This window comes from Balaenoptera acutorostrata, chromosome 11, assembly GCF_949987535.1.
Source record: "Balaenoptera acutorostrata chromosome 11, mBalAcu1.1, whole genome shotgun sequence".
NCBI classification, from domain to species: domain Eukaryota; kingdom Metazoa; phylum Chordata; class Mammalia; order Artiodactyla; family Balaenopteridae; genus Balaenoptera; species Balaenoptera acutorostrata.
In genome coordinates, this window is record NC_080074.1 from 64,196,040 (window position 1) to 64,214,579 (window position 18,540).

The following is an 18,540-nucleotide window of genomic DNA, read 5'->3' on the forward strand; positions in this document are numbered from 1 at the left end:
TCAGTTACCCTAATCGCAAGATTCATACATATAGTAGCATGTGCCACAATTTCCTTCTTTTTGGGGACCTTGTGCACTGTTGTGGGAGTGTAAGTTGGTGCAGCCACTGTGGAAAACAGTACGGAGGCTTCTCAAAAAACTAAAAATAGAACTACCATATGACCCAGCAATTCCACTCCTGGGTATATATCCAAAAGAAACAAAAACAATTCAAAAAGATACGTGCACCCCAATGTTCATAGCAGCGTTATTTACAATTGCCAACATATGGAAGCAACCTAAGTGTCCATCAAGAGATAAATGGATAAAAAAGATGTGAGATATATATATATATATATACACACACACACACATACATATATATATTTATACACACATATACACATAATGGAATATTAGCCATAAAAAAGAACGAAATTACGAAATTTTACCATTTGCAGCAACATGGATGGACTTGGAGGTCATTATGCTAAGTGAAATAAGTCAGATAGGGAAAGACAAATGCTGTATGATATCACTTATATGTGGAATCTAAAAATACAACAAACTAATGAATAAAACAAAAAAGAATTTGTTTTTCTTAAATCATAAAGGGAAGGATCTTTACAAACACACATGCAGCCTCTCTTCATGAATATACTTTTAATACTGGCATCTGTGTCTTTGATCTCTTACTGGTTGTTATCTCCTATTGGTAAGCATAGTTGTTAAACAAATCTAAGTACTACTATTTTTATCTGAGAAAACACTGGTTCTCCTACAGATATCTTGATATCCATTTGATAAACTGGCTTTAGGATAAATCCAACACAGCTAATGCTGTGGAGTGGGACTCACTTAAATGCTTTCTTGTTTGAATCATTGATACTAAAACAGTAGAAAACTTATAGCATAGTTATGATAATAAATATCAGCCTGGCCTTATCCCCCAGTTTGAATATTAATAGAAGTCAGGGAATGATTTTTTTTTTTTTTTAATTTTATTTATGGCTGTGTTGGGTCTTCGTTTCTGTGCAAGGGCTTTCTCTAGTTGTGGCAAGCGGGGGCCACTCTTCATCACGGTGCACGGGCCTCTCACTACCGCGGTCTCTCTTGTTGCGGAGCACAGGGTCCAGACGCGCAGGCTCAGTAACTGTGGCTCACGGGCCCAGTTGCTCCGTGGCATGTGGGATCTTCCCAGACCAGGGCTCGAACCCGTGTTCCCTGCATTGGCAGGCAGATTCTCAATCACTGCGCCACCAGGGAAGCCCAGGGAATGATATTTAAATATATGCCATATGGAATGGAAAGCAAAGTTCTAAAGCCCATTCATTTTTCTTCCCTCCTGAGAATAAGATGTGTCACTCTGTTATAGGATTCTTTGATGACTTCATCAGCATCAATTGTTACGTTAAATTTTCCCCACTTATATTTGTGATACAACACTTTCTGCCTTTATTCAGACACTGCTTTATCCTTCTATAACAATCCTCTTAGTTTACTTCTAGCAGTAATACTAACCTTAAAACTGTAAGTGAAGCAGATTGTAAATTAAATTTTTCATGACACTAGAGCCAGTGTGTAGACTAAATCTATCTTTAAATAGAATTTTGGCAAACTAAAAGGAAACTACTTTTAAATTGTCTTATTGTAAAAACATTTTAAAATGGAAAAAAGATACTCAAAAGGAAAGTATTTAGGTCAATTTTAGGTCTAATCAAACTCTTTTTATTGGCAAAAAAAGGTTTAAGGTATGATACACAAAAATCTTGGTAACTAGGGACCAATAATATAAGAATCGGTGCTTTCTTATTTAAACCCAGTAGCACTCAGAATTGTTCAATGATAACCATTTGTTTCTCAGATATCCCAATGTCTGTGGGTATAATCGATCCTAGGGCTAATCCAAACCAACTAAATACAGTGGAGTTCCTGTGGGACCCTGCAAAGAGGACATCTGTGTTTATTCAGGTAAGACACTGCAGATAGGGCTCCAGTTTTGAAGAGGATCTCTTATTACCAGTTTGGTTCTTAAAGGATAAAACATGTTGAATTTGAAATCTTTACAGGGTTGAATCTCTGAACAAGTGCAGACTTACTCAACATGTGCCTGAAAGCAATGAGGAGTTTCTGAATTGCTCTTCTAATTTCCCCAATTTATTTATTTGTTTCTCTCAAAAATACTTGCTAATGGTTGCATAATATTTTCTTCTTTGGATGTACTTACCTAACAATTATTTAGCATTGAGAATGTTCTAATTTTTCACTATTATCCAAGAAGTTATTTTGAATATCTTTATACTTAGAATTTGATTTGCATATCTGATTATGTCCTTTGGGTAGATTGCTTGAAAAGTCTTATTTGTTAGAGTTTATTTGTATGATAGCCAATAGTTTGAGCACTTCTCATCAGGTAGTCATTGTGTTAAGTAAATACTTTTTATACATGATTTTATTCAAGACTTTCAAAAATAATCCTGTGTTGTAAGAACAGTCCTTGAGGCTTAGAGAAAATAACTTACCCAAGCTAGTATTTGGTCAACCAAGATTCCACTATTAAGATTACCAAGATCTTGGACTTTATGCGGTAGCCTAGCAAACCTTTTTCTTCCTATTGCTTGTGAGCTTTCATATTTACTGTTTTCCCAGCATGGATGGTGCCTGTGATTTCTAAAACCTACCTTAAAGTTCAGGCAAGTTTTACTAACAGAAACCATTTCTCTTTTATGTTAACTCTGTCTTTTCTGAAACAATTAATGAATTCCTCACAGTAGCTTTTTGTTAACATTAGATCTGTCCATTTACTGTGTTTGCATTTGTAAATCATTTAAGTTTTCCTCATTTCCTCATGAGAGTGTAAATTCTTCATGACCAAAAAGAGAGTAAAAGTTTTTTTGTAGGTGTTTAAAGGTTTTGCTGTTAGTAGTTGCCCCAAAAATGTTGCTGACTGGTTTGGCTAGCTAACAGTACTGAAACCTGGCTGGATGTTGTATTCTTTTCAGGTGCATTGTATTAGCACAGAGTTCACTATGAGGAAACATGGTGGAGAGAAGGGAGTGCCATTTCGAGTACAAATCGATACCTTCAAGGAGAATGAGAACGGGGAATATACTGAGCACTTACACTCAGCCAGCTGCCAGATCAAAGTCTTCAAGGTACTCCTGGGCGCTGTGCTGGCCCTTGGAACTTTCTCTCTCATCTTTCATTTGCAACATTAGTCACCAAGTGAGAAAGTCCACTTGTCCCTTTTTCAAAAAAACTATGAAAGCTCAGCCTAAATTAGAGTTATTGAAATAATTACTGATATGCCCAGTAAAGAAATTTAAATACGGATGGTCGTGGGAGAAGGGGAACTTGGAAAAGGGATCATATGGATATCATATGGATAAATATCTTCTCATTGCGAAAGATTCATTAATACAGCAGTATTCAGAGCATGACCCTGAAGTCCCCCTTTACCACTCTTACCCTGACTCCCCAACCTCTCCCCAGAGGTGACCACTGTCAATAATTTCATATGTATCTTTCTAGTTCCCTTCTGTGCTCTTACATACACAGGTACCTAGATATACACATATTTTCTTTTCTTTGAAACATAAATGGGATTGTATTATATGAATTGTTTTGAAGCTTGCTTTTTTCAATTAACTATGTGCTTTAGAGATTTTTCCGTGTCTGTAGCTATAGATCTCTTATTCTTTTTCAACTCCATCACACATTTAAATATCCTATTTTCAGACTTAGATGTAATGATGGCTCTTGTCTTTACCTCATTGTACATACCTTTTTGTTTCACATGTGACTATTTTAAGTTCGTAGAAGTAATATTGTTGAGTCGAAGGGTGAGTACGTGAGTTTGAAACAAAATATTTCTCATTTTAGCCCAAAGGTGCAGACAGAAAACAAAAAACAGATAGGGAGAAAATGGAGAAACGAACGCCTCATGAGAAGGAGAAATATCAACCTTCCTATGAGACAACTATACTCACAGAGGTAAAAGGATTTCTTTTGGTGACAATTTCAATCAGTACTTTTTACTCTTAAAAGAAAAATACAATTATTTTGCAATATACAGTTGACCCTTGAACAACACAGGTTTGAACTGCATGGGTTCATTTATACATAGATTTTTTTTTTTTCCCACTAAATATGTACTACAATACTACATGGTTTGCAGTTCGTTGAATCCAAGGATGCAGATACAAAGGGCTGACTGTCTAGTTATACCCGGATTTTTTTTTTTTTTTTTTTTTTTTTTTTTTTTTATAATTTTTTTTTTTCCCTACTTTATTTATTTATTTATTTATTTTTGGCTGTGTTGGGTCTTCGGTTCGTGCGAGGGCTTTCTCCAGTTGCGGCAAGCGGGGGCCACTCTTCATTGCGGTGCGGGGACCGCTCTTCATCGCGGTGCGCGGGCCTTTCACTATCGCGGCCCCTCCCGTTGCGGGGCACAGGCTCCAGACGCGCAGGCTCAGCAGCTGTGGCTCACGGGCCCAGCCGCTCCGCGGCATGTGGGATCTTCCCAGACCAGGGCTCGAACCCGCGTCCCCTGCATTAGCAGGCAGACTCTCAACCACTGCGCCACCAGGGAAGCCCATACCCGGATTTTTGACTGTGGAGGGGGAGACGGCGCTCCTAATACCTGTGTTGTTCAAGGGTCAACTGTATACATATATCATTATGTTGTATACCTAAAACTAATACAATGTTTATGTCAATTATATTTCAATTTAAAAAAAAAGAAACGTCACTTCCAGTCTGGTCAAAACTAACTTGTCCTCTTAGTTGTGAGGGCCTCTGAGGAATTAAGATTTACTAATCAAGATGTGCTATTCGACAAATGAACTTATCTACAAAACAGAAATAGAGTTACAAATGTAGAAAACAAACTTATGGTTACCAGGGGGTAAGCGGGGGGAGGGATAAATTGGGAGACTGGGATTGACATATACACACTACTGTATAAAAAGTAGATAACTAATAAGGACCTACTGTATAGCACAGGGAACTCTACTCAATATTCTGTAATGGCCTATATGGGAAAAGAATCGTAAAAAGAGTGGATATATGTATATGTATAACTGATTCACTTTGCTATATACCTGAAACTAACACAACATTGTAAATCAACTATACTCCAATAAAATTAAAAAAAAAAAAAAAGATGTGCTATTTGAGTAACAATAGTACATCTTTGTGGAATTTTGACACAGAAAGAGTCAAATGTACTTTCTGTGTCTAAGTTGTCCTTTGATTTTTAGTGTTCTCCATGGCCCGAGATCACATATGTCAATAATTCCCCATCACCTGGCTTCAACAGTTCCCATAGCAGTTTTTCTCTTGGGGAAGGGTAAGTCTGGGAAATTGGCTTGTGTTTGTCCTAAATATGTATTCTTTCGTTATGTCTCCATAAACAAAATCTTTCCAAATCAGTAAGACCTTCTATTTGGTCAGTCTTTGATGGACTTACATATTAACTGAGGTTTGGATTATCTTCAAAAGAGACTGAAAGAGTTTTATGTAGCCTTTTTTCCCCCCTATTATTTATTTATTTTATTTTATTTCATTTTTTTTTGGCCATGCCGCAAGGCTTATGGGATTTTAGTTTTTCATTGCCCTTACGGCCCTCGGCAGTGAGAGCACAGAGTCCTAACCTCTGGACCTCCAGGGAATTCCCTTCCCCCCCCCCCCCCCCCCCATTAGAAACCAGCATTTATGGTCAGTTTTTAGTGATTCAGGGACTGAATTTTCTGGGTTTTTCCCTTCTCCCTCTTACTGCTTCTCTTGAGGTTATTTCACTTCCTGATCAGGGTGGTCGTTGGGAATTGAAACACAGTTGTGCAAACAGTAAAATCTGTTTGGTTACTTATTAAGAATGATCCCAACACCTAATTATTATGAATGTTTGATAATTGGGGGAAGAAGGTGAAGATGAGAGCTAAAATGAAGTTTTGGAATTATCTATGGGATGCATTTAGTCTTATTGTGTTTTACCATCAGAGATAATTGAAAGTTGGTATAGATGCCTACTCCAGTTAAAGAAAGTTGTCTTATAGTTCCAGCATTTAACACATATTCTACATAGGTCATATTGAAATTTGAAATAGTTAGGTTGTGAAATGTGTGAGTATATTGTTTGGTTGTAATGTTCGTTTTTGAATTTATTTAGGCTCTATGTTCATCCTACTTCTGAAAGTATTTAATTAAGGTTGCTTAGGGAAGTCTCTGGTGGTCCAGTGGCTGGGACTCTGTGCTTCCACTGCAGGGGCACGGGTTCAATCCCTGGTCGGGAACTAGAATCCCACAGCCCATGCAGTGTGGTCAAAAAAAAAAAAAAAAAAAAAAAGTAGCTTAAATATTCAAAATGTAACAGTTAAGAATAAAACTAGGTAGAAATTGTAGAAAAAATAGATAACTAGGACCCTGAGATAAGTTAATTACTAAATTTGATTGCTGAATTTGAATTTTGCAGCTAAGGCCAAAAGAAAAAAAAAAAAGAAAAAGATCTTCTTTGAAAGAAAAATCTGTTACCAACCTATGGATTATGCAGTCTACTTATAGGCAATTTAAAATATTATATAGAATTTAAGAGTTTTAAAATTTTCTTCTCTTTGTCATGTAGTTCATTATTAGGCTCAAATTTTTCTCCTATAAAAGAAGTAATCATTAGGGAAGAGAGACAATCTGTAGAGCAAAAGGAAGTATAGGGGAAGATCAAGGCTGTGGAGATAACCCTTGGATCACAAATTAGCACTAATTTTTGAAGCTATTTTAATAATAATTATTAAGTGCTTTTTATTATAAAAGTATGTGATCACATTGCATTGTATACTTTTTATTCTAATTTTTTCCTGTATCTGTTTGTGTGTATATTTATACACTTCATACAGTAGTAATATATTGATTACTTTTATATTCTGATATTTTTAGTTTACATTTTAATAAGCTTATGTTAAGTATTGTTTATGGCATAATTTATCTAATCAGTCCCAACTTACTGGAATTTTGGTATTTTTTTCAATTTCTTCAATAATAAAAAATGACATAGTTTCTGCTGCTACCCCCCCAACACACAAAAGTCTTTATGCTAAAATAATAGATAATAGAAGTATTGGATCCAAGAGTAAGAATGTTTTATGAGATAGCACAGATTCCCTTAAATCTCTAGCTTAAGACTTATGATGATGAAGAATGAGGCGATGAACCCTAGTATGTGTCATGAACTCATCCTTTCATTTTAAATGTTTCTTTAGAAATGGTTCACCAAATCACCAGCCAGAGCCACCCCCTCCAGTCACAGATGTAAGTCTAAAGTTAAATGTCAGTTATTATAGTATATAAATGTCAGTTATTATAGTCTAATAGTCTAATGTCTAATAATACTTTGGTGACTGTGATTCAGTAGAAATGCCCAACTTTTAGGGAGTATTATTCATTCATTCACTAAGCAAACATTTATTGAATTTTGGCCTGAACCAGATACTGTGCTGTATTTAAGGAACTTTCAGTCTAGTGGGGAAGATAAGGATGGAATTCCATGGATATCTTGCATGGTTAGAGAAAGAAGACTGATGTATAAACAACTTCCAAGCAAACTCAGCCTGTCTGAATGTGGGTGTATTTGGCTGTTGTTACCTAATGATGTAACGTTTACCTTTTTAAAGTTGAGTCTATTTAGTTACAAAAAAAAATGCTTTCCCTCTTTCAGAACCTCTTGCCAACAACCACACCTCAGGAGGCCCAGCAGTGGTTGCATCGAAACCGTTTTTCCACGTTCACAAGGCTTTTTACAAACTTCTCAGGTTAAATTTGCTTGTCCTTTTGTTTTCCCCAGCATGGGATTTCCTTGACATTCCAGGGCCTCCTGGTACCCCTGTGTTGTTTTGTGTGTAGAGGGGGGAGATCTTAATGCATTTTTCTGATTAAATGAATTTCATTGAACCCTTCAGACTTTCTCACCAGCTGCAGCTGTGCTGTGAAATGCTCAAAAAAGAAAGACCTCTTAGTTTAAACTCATTTTAATTTTAAAATATTTATTCTATACAATACTTTAAAATATATTATCCATAAAGTATTTTGTCAAGGAGCATTGCAGGTAGTCGGAAATTTTCCCCTTGATATCACTATATTATGTTTCCTTTGCACATTCCACTCTTATTTAGCACCTTCTGTGTACCAGGTATGGTAGGAATACACAAATGGATAAAGGCATATTTCCTGATCAGTCACCATCTAGTATCAAAGAAAACCCAAATCAAAATAAAACCCTGAAAAAGGTAAACAAATAGTTGTGATGCAATAGATAAGTGTAAGGGTCTGGAGTTTGGGAACATGTGTGATGTGTGATGCGTGAGGTAAATCTTGAGGGCTGAGGAAGAGCCTGTTGGTCAGACAGTGGAAGGATATTTCAGGCAGGAGGAACAACTTGCTCATTAGGCGTGATCAGCGTGATGAAAGCATCGGGTTAAATGAATAAGTTAATTGGGTGGGAATGGAGGTGGGAGAGGATGCAGGGGCCAGGTCATGGAGGGCCTTATATGCCACGCGAGAGATGATGACTGTAGCATACTAGTAATGAGGTGTCCTTGTAACAGAGTCCATTTTAAGTCATTAACGAGGAGAATCTTTGCCTTTATCACCCATTTTCTTATATTTATTCCAGGGGCAGATTTATTGAAACTAACTAGAGATGATGTGATTCAAATCTGTGGCCCTGCAGATGGAATCAGACTTTTTAATGCATTAAAAGGCCGGTATGTAATTAGTGTTAAAATATCAGTGGGGCTGGATATCAAATGGATTTGGATTCAGGGACTCTTCACAATACTTTTTGTACAGCTAAATACATCTTGTCGAAACATTCTTTTTGAATGCCAGCCATGTGCCAAATAAAGATGAAAAGTATCTTTTCCTGTACTTGATCCAAGGAATTCCTCATGATATTCCATTTTTCATTAGTTTTTTTCATTCAATTAAATATCCATTGTCCCTGTTATGAGCCATTAGGCTTTGGTGATACATTGATGAGCTTTCTGATGGGGAGAGAGATAAAGATTATAAACTATAAGTATTTTGAATAGTGATAAGTATTTCGAAGGAAAACAAAACAAACAAATAAACAAAAACAAGGTTGTGGCCTACAGAGTACTCAGAATATAGTCAGGAAAGACCTCTCTGAGGAGGGGGCATTTAAACTGAGTTATGAGAAGGACAGAAGCTTTGGAGTCATGAGGGAAGAACATTCTATGCAGAAGAAACAGTGGGTGCAAAGGTCCTGAACTCAGTTTTACTAGAGAAGAGATTATTCCTAAGTTTCGGTAGGAATTGCTTAAGTGTCTGCTTACAAATATTACATGTAATACAGAGGAATTTCTAGTCTCTGTTTGGGATTTACAGTTTAAAATAGGAAGTAGTGATATTGATGGAAAAAACATACAGGTCAGTGCCATAGAACCAAATCAGTGACTAAATAATGAAACAGATTGTGAAGTATTTGTGTTTGTGTATATTACAAGAGATAATTGAATCAAGTTGGAAACTTTTAAGGAAAGAGGTGAAATTCAAGGGTTGATGACTGGGAGGAAAAGAATGGATCTTTCATTTTTAAAAGTATTACCAACAGAGGGGCTTCCCTGGTGGCGCAGTGGTTGAGAGTCAGCCTGCCAATGCAGGGGACATGGGTTCGATCCCTGGTCTGGGAAGATCCCACAGGCCGTGGAGCAACTAAGCTCGTGTGCCACAATTACTGAGCCTGCGCTCTAGAGCCCGTGAGCCACAACTCCTGAGGCCGCGTGCCGCAACTACTGAAGCCCGCGTGTCTAGAGCCCATGCTCCGCAATGAGAAGCCACCACAATGAGAAACCCGCATACTGCAACGAAGGGTAGCCCATGCTCGCCGCAACTAGAGAAAGCCCGCGTGCAGCAGCGAAAACCCAACACAGCCAAAAATAAATAAGTAAAATAAATAAATTTATTAAAAAAAAAGTATTACCTACAGAGCATTTAGAAATAGGAAGGAATAAGATGATCAGAGCAAGAGGTAATTCAATATTGTTGTCTAAGAAGAAAGAACAGAAGGCTAAAGATGCTTAGGAGAAGATAATGAGGGAAATAAGATTTTCTAGTTTATCGTATTGGTACTTTTAAGTATCAATAGAAGGTATGTCTTGAACTGACCCACAAAACAGTGGCTCACACATTTTGAATCTTTCTAACCTTTACGTCAAACGTTACAAACTCAAATGACTACAGAGACCACATGTAACTGAGTGACAGTCAAGTCTGGGCTGTACTGAAGAATGCATGCACCACGCAAGTAGAACAGCTGATTGGGTGTTTTGTAAGAATGAGGGCCTTGGATCACCAAATCTGATTTTTCAAGGAGAACCAGAGGTTTATATGATGGCTTCTGTTGAATGAATTCAGTTAAACACACACACACACACACACACACACACACACACACAAACACACACACACACACACACACACACACCCCCACCCACCCACCCACCCAGTGGGGAGCTAATAAAACAGAGCAAATGAGCTGCATTGGCTCAAGGGCTGCCAGTTTTCAATCCCTGCTCTATAGCATTGATGTAGACACACAAGTTCTTCCTTAAAATGTGCTCACCGTGAAGAATTTGAGTAACAGCTTTTGTTTTTTCCTCCCTAGGATGGTGCGCCCAAGGCTAACCATTTACGTTTGTCAGGAGTCCTTGCAGCTGAGGGAGCAGCAGCAACAGCAGCAGCAACAGCAGCAGAAGCACGAGGATGGAGACTCAAACGGTACTTTCTTCGGTAGGTCGTTCTGGACAGGCCAGGGCAGATACGAGGAAAAACGAAGAGATGGCTTATGAGCATGTGTGATGGGAACTTATCAAACAGCAGATTCAGCATTTGCTCGAAGTAATGGTAATTGCTGATATTTATTGAGTTCCTAATATATGCCAGGCACTATTCTCAGCACTTTTACATGTTTTAATTTTTACAACTGGTGTTTCCTCTTTGCAGTACATTTTATTGCTCTTGCCAACATTTCGATGAGGAAGATGAGGCTTAGGGATGTTAAGTAACTTGCCCCAGGTCACACAGCTAGCGAGTGGTTGAGCTGGGATTTCAATTCAGGCAGCCTGCCTCTGAGTCCTTCAGAAAAGTGGGCATTCCTAGTGATCAGATTACATTTAAGACCAGAGACACTCTGTACTGACTGCCTTTGCTTTCTCCTTTTTGCAGTTTACCATGCCATCTACCTAGAAGAACTGACAGCTGTTGAACTGACAGAAAAAATTGCTCAGCTTTTCAGCATTTCCCCTTGCCAGATCAGCCAGATCTACAAGCAGGGGCCAACAGGAATCCACGTGCTCATTAGTGATGAGGTAGATTTTCAGCACAGCTGAATCACCAGATGACAATGATTTGTCTGGGCATATGACACGAGCAGGAGCCATTCTGCTGGGGCAGAGTGCTCTGTTTTCTAAGACAAGAGGTTTTCAAATGTTTTTGTTTGCTTACCTCCTACAATGATTTTTTAAAACTGTGTATCCCCTTGCACATTTTTAAGTTGACTTAAAATTTTTTGTTTTAAGTTTAAATAGTTGCAAAAGATGTCATTTCTGGGCATATTATATGACATTTAAAAATGAAATGATTACTTCACTACTCTAGCTATATTCCATGTAACCTAAATACAAGAGTAATTTAATGCTGTCATCTGTTTAAAAAAATACATGAATATACTTTTTTAACAGAATTTTTATATCATTTCTCTGCTTCCTTAAACTCGTATTTTCATTCACTTCCCCCACAGAATTTCATCTTACCATAACCTACTTTTATGCTTGAATATCTTTTATTAATTATCCTACCATATTTCTTTAAAACAAAAATTTGCTTCAATAAAAGTAAAAAATATCTCTTCTGAATAGAATTATCACCATAATTATACAATGGATTAAAATAACAAAAATGTATTATATGTTTTGATAAGTAATTATTAAACATTAAGAAAAAATGTATTAATGCATTAGTGCATCTAGGGAGTTCCCTGGTAGCCTAGTAGTTAGGATCCTCAGCTTTCACTGCCAGGGCCTGGGGTTCAATCCCCGGTCAGGGAACTGAGATCCCGCAAGCCGTATGGTGTGGCCAAAAATAAATAAATAAATAAAATAAAATACAATAAAAGTGCATCTGTTAATGAGATGGATGGGATTACTCGATTCCTTACCCTCTCTCCCACAGACAATTAATTCATCGATAGATAAATACTGCCTATTGATTGCTAGAATGAAATAGAGTTCAGCATCAATTCCATCCTGTTTTTTTTCCCCTAGATATAAGTGCTGTGGAATCTGTTTCATATAAATTGATAGACAGGAATGGATGGAGTTTGCTGTAACAGCATTGCTGGATTTTTTTTTTTTAACTTCTGAGTTATGTGCCAAAAATTGCTAGGTGATATTATCAAAAATTATTTTGAATCATCTGTCATTTGACAATTTGTGATTAGATCACTTCAGTTCTGGTGAAAGGAAAGAATTGAAAATAAGACTTTATTACCCAGTCATTTGAGTTCCCATTTGCAATTACACTTTTGCATCCTGGAGGCTTTTATACCCCAGGGCAGTGCATCTTCATAGGATTTCAGGAGGGTGAAACTCTTGCCTTTATTTTATAAAATGGGAAAAGGGAGTTTGAGAAGGGAAGTGGGAAAGGAGAACTGAAGAGGTTCTCAGATGGTTTTAGGAAAGAACAGATATGGAAGTTTAATTCCTCCCATATGGGCCTAGCTGTATCTGTGTGCCCCTTGGAAAGTCTTGGGGTTAGCCCAGGAAAATGCACACTCGAATTTTAAGAAAGCTGTTTTAGAATGCTTAGCTTTTAAAGCTTTTGAAAACTAAATAGGAGAGAAAACAAAACAAAGGATTATTCTTCACTTCTATCTAATATAATTAAAAAACACACAGGCAAAATAAATATAGCAAACCAAGGTTTTAATAATCAGCAAAATTTCTTGCTTTTTTCAGATGATACAGAACTTTCAGGAAGAAGCCTGTTTTATTCTGGACACAATGAAAGGTAATGAAGTAGTAAGACAAATGCCTTTCTCGAAGGACTTTGAGGGGTTTTTTATAGTACTTCTTTGAGGCGAGAGGGAAAGTATTAACTGCCATATTTGAGGTAAAGAAAGTGACATTATTAGAGATTGTTCCTTTTTATGAATTGGCTTCTTGCCATTATTAGAGTAGACAAAGTGTAACTGATGACTTCCTGCCATTTTCTTCCACCTTCCATGGACAAAGCATGGAACGGAGGCATGTTGTTCTTATAATGCATATTTATTACAAGTATTCTGTGATAATTAAGTATACTGCCCTTTGTCCTTCTGTTTTTTCTTTCTCTAAAGAACCTTACCACATATATTTTTCTCCTGCTGTGTTTTAGAGGTAACTAAAGATTATTCTTTTTTCTTTTTTTTTTACAGCAGAAACCAATGATAGCTATCATATCATACTGAAGTAGGTGTGGGGCATTCCATCCTCAGTGGCTGCTGCTGCTTTCACCTATTGGGAACTCCCCTCTTGAAGGGGGTCGCAAATGGAGCTTTGAAGGGCTGCAGGAACCTTACCCATCTGACTGTGTCCAGGCCTTGGAGGCAGAATCGCAGGCATCTGTGTTGGCCCAGGCTCTTAGGGCACCCACAGATTACTGCCCAACATGCATTTCTGCAACTATTTCTTATTTAAAATTTCTGGACCCTATCGTTGTTGAATATCAATAGAAACTCCACATCATTTAGGGTGTGCGTAGGGCATGATGATGATGAGGATTGTGTGATGTTTAATGGGAAGATGTTAAATTTTGTGATATGGAGCCATGTAATTTTTTTTTCTAACATAAAAGCAAACATCTATATTCATAAGACTAGATCCTCAACCTTTTTTTTGCCCCTGAAAACCTCATTAAAGAGAAATAACGGAGAAAGAAGAAAATTCTTCTTTGGATTCCCCTGTAATTCTATGACTAATAGTAATTTTAGGTAACATTTATTGCACATTTAGTTGTGTCAGGCAGTGTGATAAATTCTTTAAATGGATTATCTTGTTTAAATCCTCTCAGTAGCCCTATATGAAGTAGGTAATAATGATCCCTAATTGAAGATGAGGAAGTGGAGACAGAGTGGCCGAGGAGCTTGCTGAGTAACAGGCAGCTAGCAGCTAGTGACACTGAAATGCAAACCCAGGCCGTCTGGCTCTTATTAACTGCCATCTGTGACTGCCACCCTTGCAGTCCTCTGTGCTTGCCACCGTTTCTTACTGTGGCTCTTCTGGTGAATTGGATATAACACTGAGCGAGAACTGAGGAATTAACACCAAAAGGGACAAACCACACCTAAATAATGATGAACAAATCAAGACCTACAAAAAAATGAAAACATAGACACTTTCAAAGCATCATCAGTTATCAGATTCACAGAATTTGAGGTGGTGAAAACTAGGGATTATCTGTAACTCCCCAAATTTATTGTTCTTGAATGACCTTCTCAAACTATTTATTGAGTTAGACTAACCTCTGCTTTCTCTTTCCCCTCTCTGCATCTTCTCTTGGTATAGAAAGTTCTTTTACTCATGTAGCGTTCTTTTATATAAGCTTTACAAGAAATTCATTCCCATCCTGTTTGCATTCTTACCATATACTTTAGTTCTTCCTGATTGTGATTGTGTGCTCTTGTGTGTGTGTGCATGTGTAAGACTATGGGTCTTTTTTCACATGTAAAGTTTTATCCAGAAATCCCTCTACATGTTATGCTGAGGTGAAAAATGATAATGTTCAGAAGATTCTGTATTGGATTTGGATCTGTGTGTGTATTTTTAAAGCATTTGATAAAGTTTAAATGTTTTTATACAGAGATTTTCGTTCATTAAAATCAACCTTCAACATGGTCTGTTTTCTTTTGGTTTGAAAGAAACTGAAAATTTTGAAACTAGAAAATTAAGTCAAATGACTTGTTTAAAATCGACCTGGACAACTTGACATATTAGGCCAAAATACTTTTTTAGTGACTGATTACCAGATGTCCCCATTTTGGGGGGACATTTCTAATTGTATTATGTTCCTAGGACTGGTTCTCAGCTTCAGGGAAGTCAACTCTCTCCCCAGCAGGCTGCTATTTTTTATTTTTATTTATTTATTTATTCCAATTCTTTCTGAATGTTAGGCTGGGAGGGTTGGACTTTTACGGTCCCTTCTAAATCTGAATCTGTGACTCTTGTTTACTGTAAATGATACACAGAATTCTATTAATATATTTACTATAAATTTACATTTACTAATTTTTACTTGGAGATAGAGGGTTTTTTAAGAGTAGTTTTCAAATTTATATAGAAATGTATTTATATAAGTTTGTAATCATAGATCCTCAAATTAACTAGAAAATCTCTTAGGCTTTCTTTAGCTTCAAACAAATATTTATAGTGCTAATGCTATATAATTGATAAGAATTGGTGTAATGATAGAACATTGTAATTATTCAACTTGCTTTAAAAAATTGCATTTGTTCTCTCGCGTCCGGGAACCGGAAAGGAGGCGGGGCCGCGGCAGCGCGCGCCTCCCCGCCCCCGGAACGCGCGGCGCAGGCGGCGCGGCTCACAGGGAGGTGGACCGCTGCCGGAACGGGGTCCCGGGTGTGCGTGGGGAGCGGGCTTCGGGGCGTCGGCCGCGATGAACACGGTGCTGTCGCGGGCGAACTCGCTGTTCGCCTTCTCGCTGAGCGTGATGGCGGCGCTCACCTTCGGCTGCTTCATCACCACCGCCTTCAAAGACCGGAGCGTCCCGGTGCGGCTGCACGTCTCGAGGATCATGCTAAAAAATGTAGAAGACTTCACTGGACCTAGAGAAAGAAGTGATCTGGGATTCATTACATTTGATATAACTGCTGATCTAGAAAATATATTTGATTGGAATGTTAAGCAGTTGTTTCTTTATTTATCAGCCGAATATTCAACAAAAAATAATGCTCTGAACCAGGTTGTTCTGTGGGACAAGATTGTTCTGAGAGGTGATAATCCAAAGCTGCTGTTGAAAGATATGAAAACAAAGTATTTTTTCTTTGACGATGGAAATGGTCTCAAGGGAAACAGGAATGTCACTTTAACCCTATCTTGGAACGTTGTACCAAATGCTGGAATTCTACCTCTTGTGACAGGATCAGGACATGTATCTGTCCCATTTCCAGATACATACGAAATAACGAAGAGTTATTAAATTATTCTGAATTTGAAACAGCATATTTTTATACCTAATGGATTGTATCTTGTTTATCTCTTGCCTTGCATCTTTATTTGTTTTGGGTTGTTACCTTTTTTTTTTTTGGTGTAAGAATGAACATCAAAAGGCATATTTGAAGGGAAAGGTTAGTGTACTACTTAATTTTCCAAACAAAAACAAACAAAGGCCATCAGAATGGAGTATTATAAGAGTAAGACAGCCACATGAGAAGGATTTGTGAAATATTTATATTTGAAGTATTCCCTGTATTTCCATTATTCTTTATGGAATATGAAGTGAGCATGGAGGGTAGTTAAAACTTTCAGGTGCCTGTGGAGTTATGAGAACTCTATTTATGCCTTGCATTTATGCAAGTTCACATTGGATGTGATTTAGAAGCAGACATTGTCTATTATCTCTTTTAGGATATGTCTGAATACTGGAAAAATTAATATAATTGTTGGTGAGAAGCCTGGTTTACAAAATAGCAAAAAGTGATGAATTTTATTCCATTTGTCTTAGGAATGCCCACAATGCTTGTTTTTCTGACAGGTGACTAGCAACTTTCTCCACTAAAGACTAAATACCTCTTTATATGCTGTAAATCATTCTAAATCATTTTAAAGTCTCTTAAGTCAACCAAATGTGTGTCTTTCAGTGCTTTCTCTAAACAAGTTCCTTGGTATTATATCTTTATGTGATTTTTTTTTTATTTTAACATTGCCATTGAACGTTGAAAATGTTTGCATGGTTTATCTAGTGAGCATGCCTAGTGCCACTGAGTGGTAATTATTTAATTTTTTTTCTAGGTCCACATTTGAATAATTATTGGGGTAATAATAATCAGTATTTGTCGGTGTGCGTTTCCGTTTACAAGCACTCTCATATATTTTACTGTATGGGCTCCTCAATAATCTAATGAGGTAAGTAGTGCAGATGTTAGCTCTTTGCAGATAAAGAAACAGACCCAGAAGGTTGTGGAATTGCTTCAGGGTTATTACATAGCTAGCAAGGAAGGGTGTTAACCCGTGAACCCCAGATCTGATTCTTTAAGCATATCCTTTCTTCTATACCTCCGATTACAGACTAGTCAAAATTCACTTATATAATTTTTATTATATTTTTTGTTACCCTGGACGCCCTTTCTATTACCTAGAAGAGATTTCCTATCCTGTATGGAAATGACCAATTTTCAAGTTGCCAACAATTTATATAGAGGTAATATCTCACTCATTCTCTGCATAAATTAATTATACTCATGTTAAAAGTATAAGAATCCAAATGTATGTAAAAATTATTTAGAGATTGATTATATGATCATATTTAACATGATTTGTTTCTACAGTGGGCAAATAAGCATCCTCAAAGGAAGCAGCTACAAATCAGTCACCCTTAAAAGCAAGACCAAACACTGTAGGTATACTATCAGCAGTAACCAAAAAGGGCTAATATTTTCTAAGAATAGCTTACATTAGTGGCTTAACATTTGTTATACGTATTTCATATGAAATACATCTCCGTTTAATTGCATTGGTTGGAACAGCTCTTGCCTGTAAGGGTATGTGTTCTGTGAAGGTCAGTTGAAGGTCAGAAGAACAGTATCAGGAATGCTAGACTGGGTTTGGCTCCCAGCTTTTTCATTAAAGTTTTCAGGGTCTCCGTTTCTTTATCTGTAAAATGACAGAGTTGGACTAGTTACCTTAAATAGTTCTTTTATACCACACACGTCTGTAAAATTTGTTGTATCCGTTTGGCAGAGAGATTGAACAGAAAAGCTCCTCAGTAATGTGACGGCAGCAAGATGATTGAAAGACAAGTCAACACATAATTCATATTGATCTGACTTTATTTCTGTTAGATTTTACACCCAGAAGATTTAACTTCTTGTATAGTTTGTACAAACTTAAAATCTGTCGGCGTCAAAGCTTAAAAGTTGGGTGTGTTCTCCTTGAGGCGGGTGCACGTAAGAAGCCTGCAGCCTTAGCGAGACCCGGGGCTGGTTTGGGTGTTCATGGGCCTCTGCATGCGTGGATCTGTGTTTGCTGGGGATGAATGTGGAAATTGACTCCAGTTACTGTTGAGTCCAAGCCCACCCACTTTCTGGAGTTCAGTGGGAAAGAGGAGTAGAAAGGCCCCCGAGCACAGTGGGCGCGTTTGCTTTTACTCACGAGCGAAGGGAAACTGCTCGGGACGAGAGTGCCCCAACACGGGCGTGAGAAGCCCCCCTCCCAGGAGCTCACTTCTGGGTACGCACAGCTCTGTAAGTTCACTGTAATTCTGCACGAAGAAGATGGA

The 18,540-nt window shown here is 37.6% G+C and overlaps 2 protein-coding genes and 1 long non-coding RNA gene across 9 annotated transcripts in view; 2 read left to right on the plus strand and 1 right to left on the minus strand.

Moving 5' to 3' along the window:
* The window catches only part of TFCP2 (transcription factor CP2), a 51,753-nt gene extending 36,833 nt beyond the window's left edge, over nt 1–14,920 (plus strand). For 4 of the 6 annotated variants that reach the window (XM_028165864.2, XM_057556586.1, XM_057556585.1 and 1 more), the window contains exons 6-16: nt 1,844–1,950; nt 2,982–3,134; nt 3,862–3,972; nt 5,241–5,329; nt 7,233–7,281; nt 7,688–7,781; nt 8,642–8,732; nt 10,655–10,779; nt 11,215–11,357; nt 13,005–13,056; nt 13,463–14,920. In XM_028165864.2, coding sequence (XP_028021665.2) covers nt 1,844–1,950; nt 2,982–3,134; nt 3,862–3,972; nt 5,241–5,329; nt 7,233–7,281; nt 7,688–7,781; nt 8,642–8,732; nt 10,655–10,779; nt 11,215–11,357; nt 13,005–13,056; nt 13,463–13,500 — 1,052 coding nt within the window. In that variant the 3' untranslated portion in view covers nt 13,501–14,920. The remainder of the gene's footprint in view (nt 1–1,843; nt 1,951–2,981; nt 3,135–3,861; nt 3,973–5,240; nt 5,330–7,232; nt 7,282–7,687; nt 7,782–8,641; nt 8,733–10,654; nt 10,780–11,214; nt 11,358–13,004; nt 13,057–13,462) is intronic. The other 2 variants (XM_057556588.1, XM_057556590.1) reach the window with 2 other exon arrangements.
* LOC103013820 (uncharacterized) overlaps nt 1–18,540 on the minus strand; it is a 58,242-nt gene that overhangs the window by 34,153 nt on the left and 5,549 nt on the right. The window contains exon 3 of one of the 2 annotated variants that reach the window (XR_009009714.1): nt 10,613–10,789. This is a non-coding gene — a long non-coding RNA (uncharacterized LOC103013820). Of the gene's footprint in view, nt 1–10,484; nt 10,790–18,540 lie in introns of those variants that run through there. The other variant, XR_450761.2, reaches the window with a different exon arrangement.
* Nucleotides 15,567–16,265, plus strand: LOC130709218 (signal peptidase complex subunit 3). The gene has a single exon (XM_057556591.1). The coding sequence runs from the start codon at nt 15,700–15,702 to the stop codon at nt 16,240–16,242; it is 543 nt and encodes a 180-aa protein (XP_057412574.1). The 5' UTR covers nt 15,567–15,699; the 3' UTR covers nt 16,243–16,265.